This window comes from Bison bison, unplaced genomic scaffold (assembly GCF_000754665.1).
Source record: "Bison bison bison isolate TAMUID 2011002044 unplaced genomic scaffold, Bison_UMD1.0 scf7180017864203, whole genome shotgun sequence".
In the NCBI taxonomy this organism is placed as follows: domain Eukaryota; kingdom Metazoa; phylum Chordata; class Mammalia; order Artiodactyla; family Bovidae; genus Bison; species Bison bison.
In genome coordinates, this window is record NW_011494775.1 from 1,719,204 (window position 1) to 1,734,491 (window position 15,288).

At 43.8% G+C, this 15,288-nt stretch overlaps 1 protein-coding gene across 1 annotated transcript; it reads right to left on the reverse strand.

Moving 5' to 3' along the window:
* Window positions 1-13,061: 13,061 nt before the first annotated feature.
* LOC104991836 (histone H2A type 1-J-like) lies at window positions 13,062-13,490 on the reverse strand. Its single transcript, XM_010844476.1, has one exon. It carries the CDS (start codon window positions 13,479-13,481, stop codon window positions 13,095-13,097), a length of 387 nt encoding a protein of 128 aa, XP_010842778.1. The 5' UTR covers window positions 13,482-13,490; the 3' UTR covers window positions 13,062-13,094.
* Between the last annotated feature and the right edge of the window lie 1,798 nt (window positions 13,491-15,288).

Below are 15,288 nucleotides of genomic sequence, written 5' to 3' on the forward strand. Positions count from 1 at the left end.
ACAGACACTACTGAGCAACTTTCACTTTCACTTCACTTTGGGTCTATGAAGCAGCCACAGAGGCATGAGCTTTGCTTTCCATATTTCACTTCAGTGGAGTGTCCTCCTGGAGTTACCATGGAGACACCATGATATCAGGGCCTATTCTGTAGGATCTTGGAGACCACTGACCGTTAGGTGGGGGTTCAGATCCTGTTTGTGCCCTTCACTGGCGATATGAAGTTAGTTAAATTTTCCCAGCCCATTTTCTTCATCTTCCCAAAGGGATAATAATACTAGATACTTCCTAAGGCTTTTGTGAACATTAAACCAGATTGGGCATGAAGAGAGTACTTAGCCTAATGCTTGGCACATAGTAGATACTCTCAGAGTGGTGGCTTTTCTCCCCCTGGCCTCCAGCTTCCCTCTCCCCATCACTGGCATGGATGCGTCTGCTGAGGCAAGGTGGTTGGATCTCCTTTTCTTCCTAAAGTTGTTAGGTAGTTTAAGGAGGTGGCACAGCATGTGGATAAGTCTGTGGATTCTGGAGCAGGAACTCGTGGCCTGGATCCACACTCTGGCTCTTGCCAGCTGTGTGACCTTAGATTGGCCATTTAACTTCTCTCCGCTAAGTTAGCTCATTTGAAAAGTGAAATAGGGACTTAGGAGGATTATATGAGTGTTTAAAACAATACCAGCACTTAATAAGTGATTAATACATTTTTTATTATTTGTGCCAATCTTAGGTTTCCTGTGTGCCTTTCTGGCTTCCCAGACTTGTCAGGGTTGAGACTGGGATGGTGCCCCTCCCTCGCAGTGACAGTGAGGTGTCCCCATCCAACAGTCCCCCTTGTGTTAGTACAACACATTCTGCCGTGTGAAAGTTTCCCTGGATTGCCTGTTTCTGCTTCAGAGCACACATGACCCTTGAACAGTGTGGGGCCTTGGGCGCCAACTCTCTGTGCAGTTAAAAATCCACGTATAATAGTCCACATCTCATCGTCTGTAGATGTGGTTTCTCTGTATTCACAGTCCCCTATGCTTGGATCGAGCCAACCCTTGACAGTGTAGTGCTGTGCTGCTGCTAAGTCGCTTCAGTCATGTCCGACTCTGTGTGACCCCACAGACGGTAGCCCACCAGGCTCCCCCGTCCCTGGGATTCTCCAGGCAAGAACACTGGAGTGGGTTGCCATTTCCTTCTCCAATGCGTGAAAGTGAAAAGTGAAATTGAAGTCGTTCAGTTGTGTCCGACTCTTCGCAACCCCATGGACTGCAGCCTACCAGGCTCCTCTGTCCATGGGGTTTTCCAGGCAAGAGTGCTGGAGTGGGGTGCCATTGCCTTTTCCGTGTAGTGCTGTAGTATACGTATTTATTGAAAAAAAAAATCCACCTATCAGTGTACCTGCAGAGCTCAAACCCATGTTGTTCGAGTCAACTGCATCTCTTTATTTTCACCTAAGCAGTGACCCAGCTGGATGACATAAATACAACAGAATAGACTGTATCTGTTTCACTCATTTCTTAAACTTTTATATTGGCGTGTAATATGCATATAAGGTGCATAAATAGAATAGACCTGTTAGCAAGTGCACATCCCCATGTGACCATCCCCTAGATTAGGAAATAGGACGTGAACAGCACCCCAGAAGCCTCACGCATTCTCTCCTAATCTCAGTACTTCCCCCCTGGATTCTTTCTGCTCCCTCCTTCCCAGAGGTTACCATTAGTCTAATTTTCCGTGTATGCTACTTTCAGTGTATGTCAGTTGCCCTTTCATGAGTTTCATGTAAATGACCTATAGTTTATACTCTTATCTGGCTCTTTTTCAGTCCACCTTAGGCACGTGTTCTCACCCAGACTGTATTGCGTAGTAGTAATTCACTGGTTTTCATTGCTGTCCAGTATTCTATTGTGTGAACAGACCTCAACATATCCATTTTGCTATTGATGGGTATTTGAGTTGTTTTGAGGGAAGATTATTTTGAGTGTTGCCACTTATGAACATTCTGTATCCATCTTTTTCCTATGCCTGTACTCATTTCTATTGGATATATTCCTAGGGGTGGGGTTGCTGGGTCACAGGGTTCATATGAATTTCTTCTGCTCACGCTGTCCAATGGTTCTCTGAAGTGGCTGTACCCCTGCAAGGCTCCACTCCTGCCAGTGGGGCAGGACAGTTCTAGTTGTTCTCTTTTTTTATACTTGATGTGGTCAGAGTTTACTATTTTAGCCCTTATGGTGTATTTTGGCCTTGGGGTATCATATTTTGTAAAATGCCTGTTCACATATCTTGCCTTTTACTTTTAATTGGATTGTCTGTCTTTTCTTAAATTGATTTATACAAACTTTTTATATATTCTGGATGTAAGCCATTTGTTGGTTTTAGATGATACAAATACCTTTTCTTCTGCTATGGCTTTTTTTTTTTTTTCCACTCTCCTTATGGTGTTTTTTGATGAGAAAGATGCTTTATGAGTTTTTGTCTTTGTATCCCATTTCCCTTACATATTTTAAAGAAGCATCCAGGAAAATGTTGTTGCCTGCTCTTCTTCAGCAGAATGCAGAGCTTTCTGTGGGCTTATTCTGGTTTCAACCAACAAAGACATGTGAATTTTTCATCCTGAATTGCTTTAAAATAGAACCACTTCCTCTTACCTTTGCCTCTGGCTTACGTTAGGTTATTTTTCCCCCCTTATTTTTAAAAGACTAAGTCATTGACTCTTTGGACCTGTTTTCAGACCATGGAGCCAGAAAATACTGTGTTTCAAAGAAAAGCCAGTGTTCCTTTTAAATTTTTCCTCCTAAAATCCTAATACAATGGGCCAGCTTTGAAAAAGAAGAGTAATTGAGAGTTACACATAAACAACAATCATATATTAAATGAGAATCATATATTAAACAGCAGTACTAATGTCTATTCTTTATGAGCACTCATCAATCCTTTACATGGATTACCTCATTTGGACTTTGTAAATTCTATGTAGTTGGCCCCATTAATAACCTCATTTTATTGATTGGAAGAGTGAGGGTCAGTACCTTTCCAAGGTCACACAGTCAATCACTGTGTTGGTGCCAAGGTTCAGAGTGCGCTCTGCTGGGCTCCAGAGCTCAGTGCTCTGCTGTGCTGCCCTCCTGGGGAGGATGCATCCTTGCTCTTTGCAATTTGAATCAAGCCAATCAAACCGCCAGCCAAGCCTCCTGCTATGAATAGCTCAGTACTGATGGAAAATTGGAACCTTCTCCTCCCCCAGTTTCCCATCTCAGAAATAAATCAGTGAAGCTGACTGTCTCCTTAATGCTTTTTGAAGTGATTTTATTTTTCCTTGTTCCAAAGGCATTGCATCTTGTTCTCCGGCTGCAGTCCGGAAGACCGGGAAGTTTGGAGTAAAATATGGTAGACTTCAGTGCTTAGCAATCACCTGGTCTGGAATTGTGTATGTTTAAAATAAGTATGAGTCCATATTTCCCTTTTAAATGTAACCTGCTGTCCAAGCTTGGCAGCAAATGACTTCCTGGTCTTAGAAACCTAGGAGAGGTCAGTGATGAGAACCTCTGACTGCTTCCAGATCCTCTGTCTATTCATTGGTTACAGGCTCTCATTTCCAGCCACTGGACCAAATTCTCACAGCCATGAGTGAAGGAGTTGGCCCTGGTTGGGGAGATAGGAACTTCATAGAGGAAGCCTAGAGTAGGATTCAGGATGCTGTGCTGGGCTCTCTCTGTTGTGAGCAGCTTATTATTAAGACTGGGGCAAAGTCAGGGTTGGGTATGTCCAAGGGTTCGCAAATCTCTTAGATTCTTGGGTTATGGCTGGGAGGGAGTCATGGGTACCATTTCCAGTTCTTTCAAAATGTCACAGGGCAGTGCCTGGAGCAGCAGAATTGACCACAGTTGATGTAGATGCTGTCTCTACATTGTAGGGTCATGAGCTTGGAAGGAGAAAATCACCCAGAAGTTGGGGGCTGGAGCTGGCTCCCTTTTGCTGGGTGAAGCCCCTTCAGTGCCTGGGGAATGGGGACAGTGGTGAAGTTCAACCATCAGCAGCTGTTGTAGCTCAGTGACTTGTCACTCAGAGGTGATCTTGCCACTTTTCTTCTCTCCTTCACTGGAGGGTCTTGTCCTGTGGTGCTTCCGCTTGACTATTGATTACCTCTTGCAGAGGGACTTCCCTTCACATTTAACTTGAAAATAGTATTTTCTCAATTTTATGGCTTGTGACTTCTACCTGCCCATCACGCCTCTCTCCGTGTAGGAACCGCCTAAAGCATAAACAGCTGTTTTCTGGGTAATTTTCCACATTGCCTTTTGAGCATTGAGCAGTAGGGGAGGGCTCAGGAAACGATTGCCCTCGCCTGAACCAGCCGTCCATAGACACAGCTACACTGGCGGCATAAAGATGGGCTGTTTAGGGAGTTCGGCGCTGAGGAATTGTGGAGAGCAATTTGCTGTCTCTCTTCACTACTGTCTATCTGAAGACAATTGCAAGAACTTTTAGGGGCATTTGAGAAAAATCTTGTCCTTGGAGTTGAAAATGATGAAGGAAAGAAAATGCAGTTTCTTTCACTGGTTAATGCCTAACAATTGGTGTTCGCCTGCTGAGGTCTCAGGAAGACAATAATGAGTGTAGTTTTCTCCCACTTTGGGTAGGGTGTGGGAGAAAGGAAGTCCCATAGGTCCTTAAGGACTCTTTCCTGGCACTGTCCCTCCTGGGAGGTATCCCCAGGGGCTGAGGCGGGGGCAGACCTCTGTATGTGGGTCTTCCTGCCACCTTTGGGTCACCTTGTCTCCTGCAAGTTAAGACCAGGACGACTAAGTCCAGGAGGCAGAGAGTAAGGCAGGTGTATATGGGCCATCTCAGGGTTGCACCTGGGCAGTCTTCTGCTGGGGAACTCTGGGCAAACTGTTTATGCCAAGATAGCTCTGTGGGGCCCTTCTAGGTCCTTGGTCCCATTATTGTGTGAGTGATGGGGAGGGATGATGGTGGCCTAGGAGGCAGTGATCAGAACCACAGCATAGGAGCCTACACCCAAAGAGCAGTCACACTGGGTCTCACCTATTTTGCTTTGTGATTAAGAGTCTGGTTTTGTTAAGGATGACAGCTACACCATGTAAACTTCATGATCTTAGAGATATTCTGCAGCTGCTCCTGGCTCCTTTAATAAACTCTCAGGTTGTGATCCCTAAGCGAGTCAATAAGTGTTGGTTGAACTGAATAGAATTTGTGTAAATTTTCCTTTAAAATACTTATTTTCCATCGTTAACACCTATTGGAGTAATAGAGTCCATTAATTCACATGGTATGTGAAACGGTGGTCTTCCTCCTGACCGCACAGCTGCATCCTAAGACTCAAGGGTGGGGGTAAGTTTGGTTTTCCTTCATGACTGATGCTCAATCCCTGGGTTCCTGTCACTGGCTTCCCACATCCCCCTTGGGGTCTGCGAGTCTGAGCACTTGGGCTCTCTTCTGTCTCCCTTCGCTGTTCCAGGCTGCAGGTTCCCCTGGGGTTTGGTGAGCCTTTTCCTCTCACATCCTGCCCTCTGGAGGTGCACTGGCAGGACTGCTACAGCCGCTGTGGCGCCTTCAAAATGGAAGGAGGGGTCCCCTCTGGGTGGGCCCAGTCCTGCTCCAGGGTGCGGTTGGTGCATGTAGTTCACATGGCATTTCAGCCCCTCCTCCTTTCCTGACCTGGCAGTCTTCCTTTGTTTTTAATTTTATTTTTGGCTGCCCTGAGTCTTGGTTGCTGTGCAAGGGCTTTCTCTAGTTGCAGCAAGCAGGGGCTGCTGTCTGTCTGCCATGCACAGACTGCTCATTGCAGTGGCTTCTCTCGTTGGGAGCACAGGTTCGAGGTGCATGAACTTTAGTAGTTGTGGTGCAAGGGCTTAGTTGTTCCGTGGCATGGAGAATCTTCCCGGACCAGATATTGAACCTGTGTCTTCTGCATTGGCAGGTGGTTTCTTAACCACTGGACTACCAGCAAAGCCTTCTTTTAATTGAATGAAAGATTCTTTAAATTCTGTAGTGCTTTATAATTTTCAAAAATTTCACACACATGATTTCATATAATTCCATAATAACTTTGTTTCCCTACCCCTAGATTGCCCCACTTCCCCTTTCCTCTCCTCACTGGTGACCATATTGACCAGGCATCATGTCCAGTGAGTGACCTGCACAACTGTCCATGCTGGCCCTGTTCACTCTCGTGTGTAAAGTCCATGGCCAGGGCCCAGTACACATTCAGTCAGTCAGTCAGTTCAGTCGCTCAGTCGTGTCCGACTCTTTGCGACCCCATGAATCGCAGCACGCCAGGCCTCCCTGTCCATCACCAACTCCCATTGGTTCCTTTGTCATCCCTTCTTATTCATGATATGAATGCTGTCTTTGCAAGAAAGAGAATTACCATATTCAGAGTGTTTTTGATGCCATGTGTTGTAATGGGAAGAGTGTGACTTTTGAGAACCAAAGGGCCTAGGCTTGGATCCTGCCTGGCTTTGTACTTTGACCCTTAAGCCACATGTGTGAACTCAAGCAGTTTTCCTAATATCTCAGCACCTCATTCCCTTTGTCTTTAAAATGGAAGCACAGACAACATCTCCTACAGAGGGCGGTGAAGAGTGTTAAGACAAGTAATCTGTTTAGAGCAGGGGCGGACAGACTCAGCCCCAGAGCCAAGTCTTCCTGAGGTCATCAGTTTAGAGTGATTGGTACATTTTTAGAGGGGGACAGGGAGAGGAATGTGTGGTAAAGTCTGTTAGTGACCCACAGTCAAAAAGTTTGCTCTCTGACCCTTCATAGAGAAAGTCTGTCATTTCCTAATTTGGATGTTTGAGCCCTGCCTGGCATGACTAGCAGTTCTCCACGTAGTGTTTTCCTCTCTCCTACCTCTTATAAATCTTTCCCCAGGGTTCTCTCTGTCTGAGCATTTGGTGCAAGAGGCTCCCATCATCAAGAGCAGCCCCAAAGGCCAAGAAATGAAGATCTATTCAAAGCGAAAATCCATAGCACTTCTGTGATTTTCATTTCTTCCCCACCTTTAAATCTAAAACTCACTGAGGCCCTTGTGTGCTTAGAATTACCACAGGTGTGAGTAGCTTTTGATAATTTCTAATAAATAATCATGTTTAAGCTGAGTGCCAGTGGAACATTTTTCTGACACTCTTTAAACTGGTTATTTATTTTCTTGGAGAAATGGAACCTAAAATGGCTCAGTAATGAACTGCGGCTGTTATTACGAGACTTGTTCACATAATGGTGAGGAGGATTTACGTTCCCAGGTAGATTGTAGTTGTGAAAGATTTAAGAATAACGTGGTAGAGAGGCATTGTTAATAAGCATGAACGTGGTTGAGTGTGTGTTCATAGTTTATTCGCTATTTTCTCCAGTTCTGCCATTTGGGCCCCTTGGTCATGTAGCAGAATGCAAGGGCCAGCAGGAAGGCAAGCAGTGACCTAAATCAAAATCGGGTCTAATTTTTAGATAGTTGGGCCTCAGATTTGTTAAGGTGTGTTGTTGTGCTATGTGTTCACTCATGGCTGAAGTCTTTGCAACCCCACGGACTGTAGTCCACCAGGCTCCTCTATCCATGGGGCTTTCCAGGCAAGAATACCAGAGCGGGTTGCCATTTCTTCCTCTGGGGGATTTTCCTGACCCAGGATCGAACCTGCATCTCTTGTGTCACTTTACTGCTGTGCCACCTGCTAAGGTGTATGCTTTCCCATAAATGAGGGCATAGGATCTGTTCATGGCCCTCATGGCTGTTAGCCAGGGAAGAAGCACATTAGTCTGGGGTGATTCATGGATCAGACTACCAGCTGGTGCAGTTAGCAAGCTGCTCTCACTTACGATGGGAACCGCCCACTCCTGGAACCTTCTCAGTGTTGTACAGCTAATGGGCAAAGATCCTGTTTCATCCTCTGTCCTCTAGCCGTGACTCTGGCTCAGAAACCACCAGATATCTGGTGTAATAAGTTTGTCCTCCCAACCCCAGGGTGTCTCCTAGGATTTCAGTTTTTCTCCCCACACTTTCCATACTTTGGCTTCACCCACATCTTAGCCCAGAGGCTCAGCTTCCGTCTACTTTTGTCAAAGGTGAGATTTGCTTTCAACATAATTAAATTACAAGTTTCCAAGAGAATCATAAAAACTCCGTTTACCAGCTCTGATTTGACTGGTGGCTGTTCGGAGTCTTTGTAGGTTGATTACATCTGAGTTGGGTCCAGTAGAGTCCATCCTCTGGGAGCTGACGGTGTAGAACTTGGCGGGTACTCTACCATCTGGGAATACTGGGCTGCCGTGGTGTGTGGGAAGAGCCCAGGACTCTGTGGTTTGACAGAGCTGGAGCTGACCCCCTGCTCAAGTTACTTAACCTCTCTGATCCATAGTCCTCTCTACTGTAAAATGTAGAGGCTACCTCCATTCTTGCAAAGGCATTGTGATGATTATAGAGGATAATCAATGCAAAGTGCAGAGCACGGTGCTTGCCTGGCAGCGGGTATTCAATAGACATATGTTATTTCCCATTGTAGGTTGAATACAGGCTTGAATCGCCATTTCTTCATCTTGCTTTGGAGAATAGTGGAGTCTCAGCACCTCCTTAGTACCTGGGTCTTTGCTGTACTGCCCACTGGCTCCATTTTGGGTCTGTAGTAGAAAATATTCTTGGGAAATTTCCTGGTGGTCCACGTGACACAGCCAAAAAATACCCTCCCTGCTAAAAGAGAAAATATTCTCACACTGCCATGTTCATTTTCCTGGTCACTGTATCTTTTCCCTTAAAGGCCAATCTCAGACTCTTCATTACCTTTTCCCTTCTCCACTCATTCTTTTTCCTTTAATTTAAGTATAGTTGATTTACAATATTGTGTTTCTGGTGTATAGCAAAGTGACATGTTATACATATATATGTATATATACATATATTTAATATTCTTTTCCATTATGACTTATTATAGGATATTGAATATAGCTCCTATGCTATACAATAGGACCTTATTGTTTACCTGTTTTATATATAATAGTCTGTATTTGCTAATCCCAAACTCCTAATTTATCCTCCTCCACCCCTTTTCCCTTTGATAACCATAAGTTTGTTTTCTATATCTGTGAGTATGTTTCTGTGTTGTAAATAAGTTCAAGATTCCCCATACAAGTGATATCATATGTCTTTATCTCTCTGACTTATTTCACTTAGTATGATAATCTCTTGGTCTATCCATGTTGCTGCAAATGTATTATTTCCTTCTTTTTTATGGCTGAGTATTATTCCATTGTGTGTGTGTATGTATATACACACATGTACATATATATGTACATTTATATATGTGTGTGTATGTATATATGTGCATACCATATCCTTATCCATTTATCTGTTGGTAAATTGCATATTTAGGTTGCTTACATGTCATGGCTATTATAAATAGTGCAGCTGTGAGCATTGGGGTCCATGTATCTTTTTGAATTACAGTTTTCTCTGGATGTGTGCCCAGGAGTGGAATTGCTGGACCATATAGCAACTCTATTTTTAGTATTTTAAGAAACCTCCATACTTTTTTCTATAGTGGCTGCACGACTTACATTCCCACCAACTATGTAGGAGGGTTCCCTTTTTTCATATCCTCCCTAGTAATTGTTATTTGTAGACTTCTAAATGATGGCCATTCTGACTAGTGTAAGATAGTACTTCACTATAGTTTTGATTTGCATTTCTCTCATAACTAGTGATGTTGAACACCTTCTCATGTGCCTTTTAACTATCTGTGTGTCTTCTTTGGAGAAATGTCTTTTTTAGGTCTTCTGCCCACTTTTTGATTGAGTTGTTTGTTGTTTTTTTTGATATTGAGTTGTATGAACTGTTTGTATATTTTGGAAATTAAGCTTTTGTTGGTCACATAATTTGCAAATATTTTTTTCAGTCTATAGTTTGTCTTTGCATTTTGTTTATGGTTTCCTTTGCTGTGCAAAAGCTTATAAGTTTGATTATTTTTTAATAAATATTTATTTTTAAATAAATAGTTTAATCAAACTATTTTTTGTTTTTATTTCTATTGACTTGGGAGACTGATCTAAGAAAACATTGGTACAATTTATGTCAGAGAAGGTTTTGCCTATGTTCTCTTTCTTCTAGGAAGTTTATGGTAGAAAAATGTCTTATATTTACAAGTTTAAACCACTTTGAATTTATTTTTGTGTATGGTATGAAGGTGTGTTCTAACTTCATTGATTTACATGGTGTTAGCTTTGCCAACACCACTTGCTGAGGAGACTGTCTTTTCTCTATTGTATATTCTTGCATCCTTTGTTGAAGATTAATTGATGGTAGATGTGTGGGTTTGTTTCTGGGCTCTTGATTCCATTCCATTGATCCACGTGTCTGTTTTTGTGCCAATATCATGCTGTTTTGATTACTGCAGCTTCGTAATATTGTCCGATGTCTCCTTTCCACTGGTTTTTAATCCTCCTCACCTTCCATCTTTGCCTGGACCTGATAGATATGCTTTAAATTCAAGGGCTAGCCAAGGTTTTCTCCCCAAACATTGCTCGTTTTTCTACTGGCAGACACTCTGGCAGGATTTTGTCACCTCAGATTGGATCCCTTTTGAATATGAATGGAACTCTCAGTCCTCTTTACCGGCTCTGAAGAAAGGTCCAGGAGCAAGTTTTGATGAGAAAGGGTAGGGGAGAAGACCATAAGGGCACAGATGCCCTGCTGGGAGGTAGAGGAGGAGCGGCAGAGTCTCTGATTGCCTTGTCACAGTCAAAGCTGCCTGTGTGTAGGGAATTCTGTGAGGAAAGGCAGCAGGCGCCTTGGTGAACTTGGATTTCATATGAGGAAGTGACTCCCACATCCTTCCCTGAGGACATTCCAGCCTGTGCCCCTACAGACACCCACATCTTTAGAGTATGCTTGTAGTTGGATTCTGAAGTGACTTCTCTAGAAGTTCTGCATTTATCCAGAGTGTAAATTGTCCAAGGACCTAACATATCCCCAGTTAGTGCTTAGCACTCTTGAGGGCATGTGTGTGTGCTAAGTCACTTCAGTTGTGTCTGACTCTTTGTGATCCCGTGGACTGTAGCCTGCCAGGCTCCTCTGTCCATAGGATTCTCCAGACAGGAATACTGGAGTGGATTGCCATGCCCTCCTCCAGGGGATCTTCCCAACCGAGGGTTTGAACCTGTATCTCTTCTGTCTCCTGCATTGGCAGGCAGGCTCTTTACTACTAGCACCACCTGGGATGCCCATGCTTGAGGGCAGCTCTGGTCTGCTGAGATTTCAGAGCCCCTCCTCAGAAAGATGATGGATCTAGTCCAGCATTGGTCTTTGGTGTTTAGTCTCCTTTGCTGTTTAGTCTTGGCACCGAGTCGAAATCAGGTCATATCAGGGCACCCAAGGAGGCTCCACCTCTACCTGGCAGGGGCTAAGAGAATTCAGCTAGGGAATTCCTCTCACCCAGACTATTTTGGAAACCCCTGACAGCCAAGGAAGGGACATTTAACTGCTGACTAGAACCTGGCAGCTCGTCCCCAAGCAGACATGTCTGTCTGTATTATCACCTTTTTATGAAGGCATCACCTCCTTCCCGCTGTGTCTGTTTCCACTGATAGCAGGAGTGTGGGTCCCACCAGGAGCTAATGTAGACTTTCCCAGTCCGGATGCCTGCAGACGCTTGGATGGGCTGCAGTGGCAGCCAACGGATAATGAGAAATCCATCACACACACGCTTGCTTGCAGCTCTGGATCACGTGCGTTAAGCTGTGAGTAATGTGATTACTTAAGTGGCGTTTTATTTACACTTTTGCACCAAGCAGTGGCTGCTGCTTTTCCAAAGCAGCCATTACCCATATTTGATATCTTAAAAATGTCTGCAGTCGGGACGGCAGCATCACAAATGGACTCATCCAGGGGAAACTAGCATTCTGTTTTTCAAATTCTGTTATCAGCTTTCAGCAGAGGATATACTGAGGTCAATTAAAAAAAAAAGCAGTGACATGTTTGGATATTCGGTGCATACTACATGCTGGGCATTTTGCATATGTGTTCCAAGTAAGCCTCCCAGTGAAGTGGACACCATTGCCCTCATTTTATAGATGAAGAAACTGAAGCTCTTAAAGGTTGCAAAACATTTACCCAGAATCATTTGGCCAATGGTGGTGGAGATGTCAAGAGAAGTTACTAGTTAAGAAACTACCATGGGCTTTTATGTTTCTTTATGTTTCACATCCAGAAGCAGAACCATTGATTTCAGCTCCAAGCGAGGTTAAGAGCTGAGTTTTGTGAAAAAAGAGGTGTGTGAAACAAACATACAAGGCTTTGATGGGCAACACCAAAATAACCCATGCGGTGTTGTTCCCAAATAATTCCAGCAGGCAGCCCTGACAAGGTGCCTCTGATTCTAGCTGTGATTTGTGTATCCTCCCGGTAAATCAGATGAAGTATCTGAGCCTCAGATGCCTTATTAAATCGAGCCACAATTTGGGTTTGTTTCAGGAGCTGTCACCACCTTGTGAGTAAATGTACGATTTCTACTGTGAGGTCCTTCTCCTGACTATTTCTGGCAAGGGCCTTGGGCTGTGTGGTACTGAGTGAGCTGAGGGTCACCCCCTGCTTATTCCAGATCTTGCATTCCTTAATACGATGCCAGGACAAAAGGAATAAATGAATGCTTACCCTATTTGCCAGCCTGGAGACAGGCAAATTAGAAGGGCTTGTGACTCCATTCAGCTGCCTGAAAAGGTGCCTAGTCATCGTTTTAGGTCATGGCCCAAGAGGTTCTGCCTTCTTATTCCCCACGGGCTGTGATTTCAGTTCTCAGTCTGAACTGTTGGTGTAGATGGATCGTATACTGCAGATTTTAGTGCTGTATGAATTCATGTAAAAATGATTTTCCCTCTCTGGCTAGATTTGTCCTGACTGCAATGTTAGGACAAATTGTTAGGGTAATTTAACAAAATTTAAATTTTGTTAAAATTTAAAAAAACCTTTACAAAACTCTTTAAAAAACCTTAACAAAATTTAGGGTAATGCTTTCTTTGTTTCCCTATCCTACAGAACTTTGTTGTTTTTTTTTTTTCTGTGGCTCTGAAAAGAGCCGTTTATTTGGTTGTTTCCAATCTTGGTTCTTTACTTAGTCTTGTGGTGGCTCTCAGTCTTCTTGGGCAGCAGCACCGCCTGGATGTTGGGCAGGATACCACCCTGAGCGATGGTGACTTTGCCCAGCAGCTTGTTGAGCTCCTCGTCGTTGCGGATGGCCAGCTGCAGGTGACGCGGGATGATGCGCGTCTTCTTGTTGTCCCGGGCCGCGTTGCCCGCCAGCTCCAGGATCTCGGCCATCAGGTACTCCAGCACCGCCGCCAGGTACACCGGGGCCCCGGCCCCGACCCGCTTGGCGTTGTTACCCTTGCGGAGAAGGCGGTGCACTCGACCCACGGGGAACTGGAGTCCTGCCCGCGAAGAGCGAGTCTTGGCCTTGGCGCGAGCCTTGCCGCCTTGTTTGCCACGTCCAGACATGATTCAAGATCAACGGTCACCGTAGAGAATCCCTACAGAACTTTGAATGAATGAATGAATGGGTAAATGGATGAATGAACAGACAATATGCAAATATAGAAAGTAATTCATGTTAGTTTTTAATTGAAAAATAATAAAGTAAAGCAGGAAGAAGACTCTTGTATTCCTCCATCCATTAATAACCATTGTTACCATTTTGATTTTTCTCTATTGCTTTTCTGTAGTTTTGTCTTCTTACAATGGGTCGTGGGCATTCTTTAAGGGTAGCTGAGGTATCTAGAAAACGTGAGCATGTGACTGGCTAAATGAGAAGATTGTTTCTAATGAGTGGGACCCAGCACTACGCCAGTGTAGCCTCGTTGTCCTGGCTTCATGCATGTTGGTAGGCATGGCTGTCCCTTCTTCCGTCCCAGGCCTCTAAGGGGGTGGGCTCCAGGCATGGGGAAGGTGTGGTTATGGAGTGGATGAAATTATCACCATTGCATCTCTGGTCCTCTCTATTGCATCTTTGTTTCTTTCTTCCCATGTTTTGTATGGGACTTTCTCAGAGTCTCCACCTCTCATAAGAAGATAATTTGGCTAAAGAATTTGATCTTGGAAAATTTTTCCAAAAGGTTCTTGGTAGTTCTGGGCATCATGTGAAAAAAATAAAAAAACCCAACTGGACTCTTTCTTTTCTATTTTTTTTTACCACACCATGTAGCTTGTGGGATCTACAGGTCCTGAACCCATGCCCTTAGCAGTGAAGGCATGGAATCCTAGCCACTGGACCACCAGGGAATTCCCTAAACTCTTTCTTTAATGCTCAAAAGTTATTTAATAGGAAAGGGATTTTAAAGATCTAGAATATAAGGACTGTTTGTGTTCATATTAGGTTCTTAAAAACTGGAAGCAAAAATAAAAATCAAAGACAAAAACAACTTAATGTTTTGGTCTTCTTTGGATTCTTCCAGTGCCTTGCAGTCCTTGCTAGTTTGAAAATTGCTCCCACTTCATTTACATAGAGCTTTCAAGTGTATTTGATTTATTATCTGACATATTTAGAATCATTGAATTTTAAGACTGGAAGGGGGCTGCATTGTTATTAACATTCCTGTTATCTTCCAGATAATACATGAAAAGAAAGCCTGAAAATAAAAACGTATGACATGGCTTCTGCTAGCTGAGTACTCTTCCACAAGAAATAAATATGTCCTTATTGATAGGTATTTTGTTACCATAGAAATGGCCTTAGCTGGTAATTTTGCCCTGGAGGGTTTTAATTTTAAAAGATGGGTACTCAAAAAAAATAAAAATAAAAATAAAAGATGGGTACATTGGCTAGGAAGCCCTCAGGAAGAACAGGAGGCCCTTCAGTTCAGTTCAGTTCAGTCACTCAGTCATGTCCAACTCTGTGACTCCATGGGCTGTCGCAAGCCAGGCCTCCCTGTCCATCACCAACTCCCGGAGCTTGCTCAAACTTATGTGTGTTGTGTCAGTAATGCCATCCAACCATCTCATCCTCTATCATTCCCTTCTCCTCCTGCCTTCCATATTTCCCAGCATCAGGGTCTTTTCAGATGAGTCAGTTCTTCACATCAGTGGCCAAAGTATTGGAGTTTCAGCCTCAGTCCTTCCAATGAATATTCAGGACTGATTTCGATTAGGATGGACTGGTTTGATCTCCTTTCAGTCCAAGGGACTCTCAAGAATCTTCTCCAACACCACAGTTCAAAAGCATCAATTCTTTGGTGTTCAGCTTTCTTTATAGTCCAACTCTCACATCCATACATGACTACTGGAAAAACCATAGTTTTGACTAGATGGA

Bases quoted from the DNA above. Each gene is read 5' to 3' on its own strand.
- LOC104991836 (XM_010844476.1), bottom strand. From the start codon at position 13,481: ATGTCTGGACGTGGCAAACAAGGCGGCAAGGCTCGCGCCAAGGCCAAG.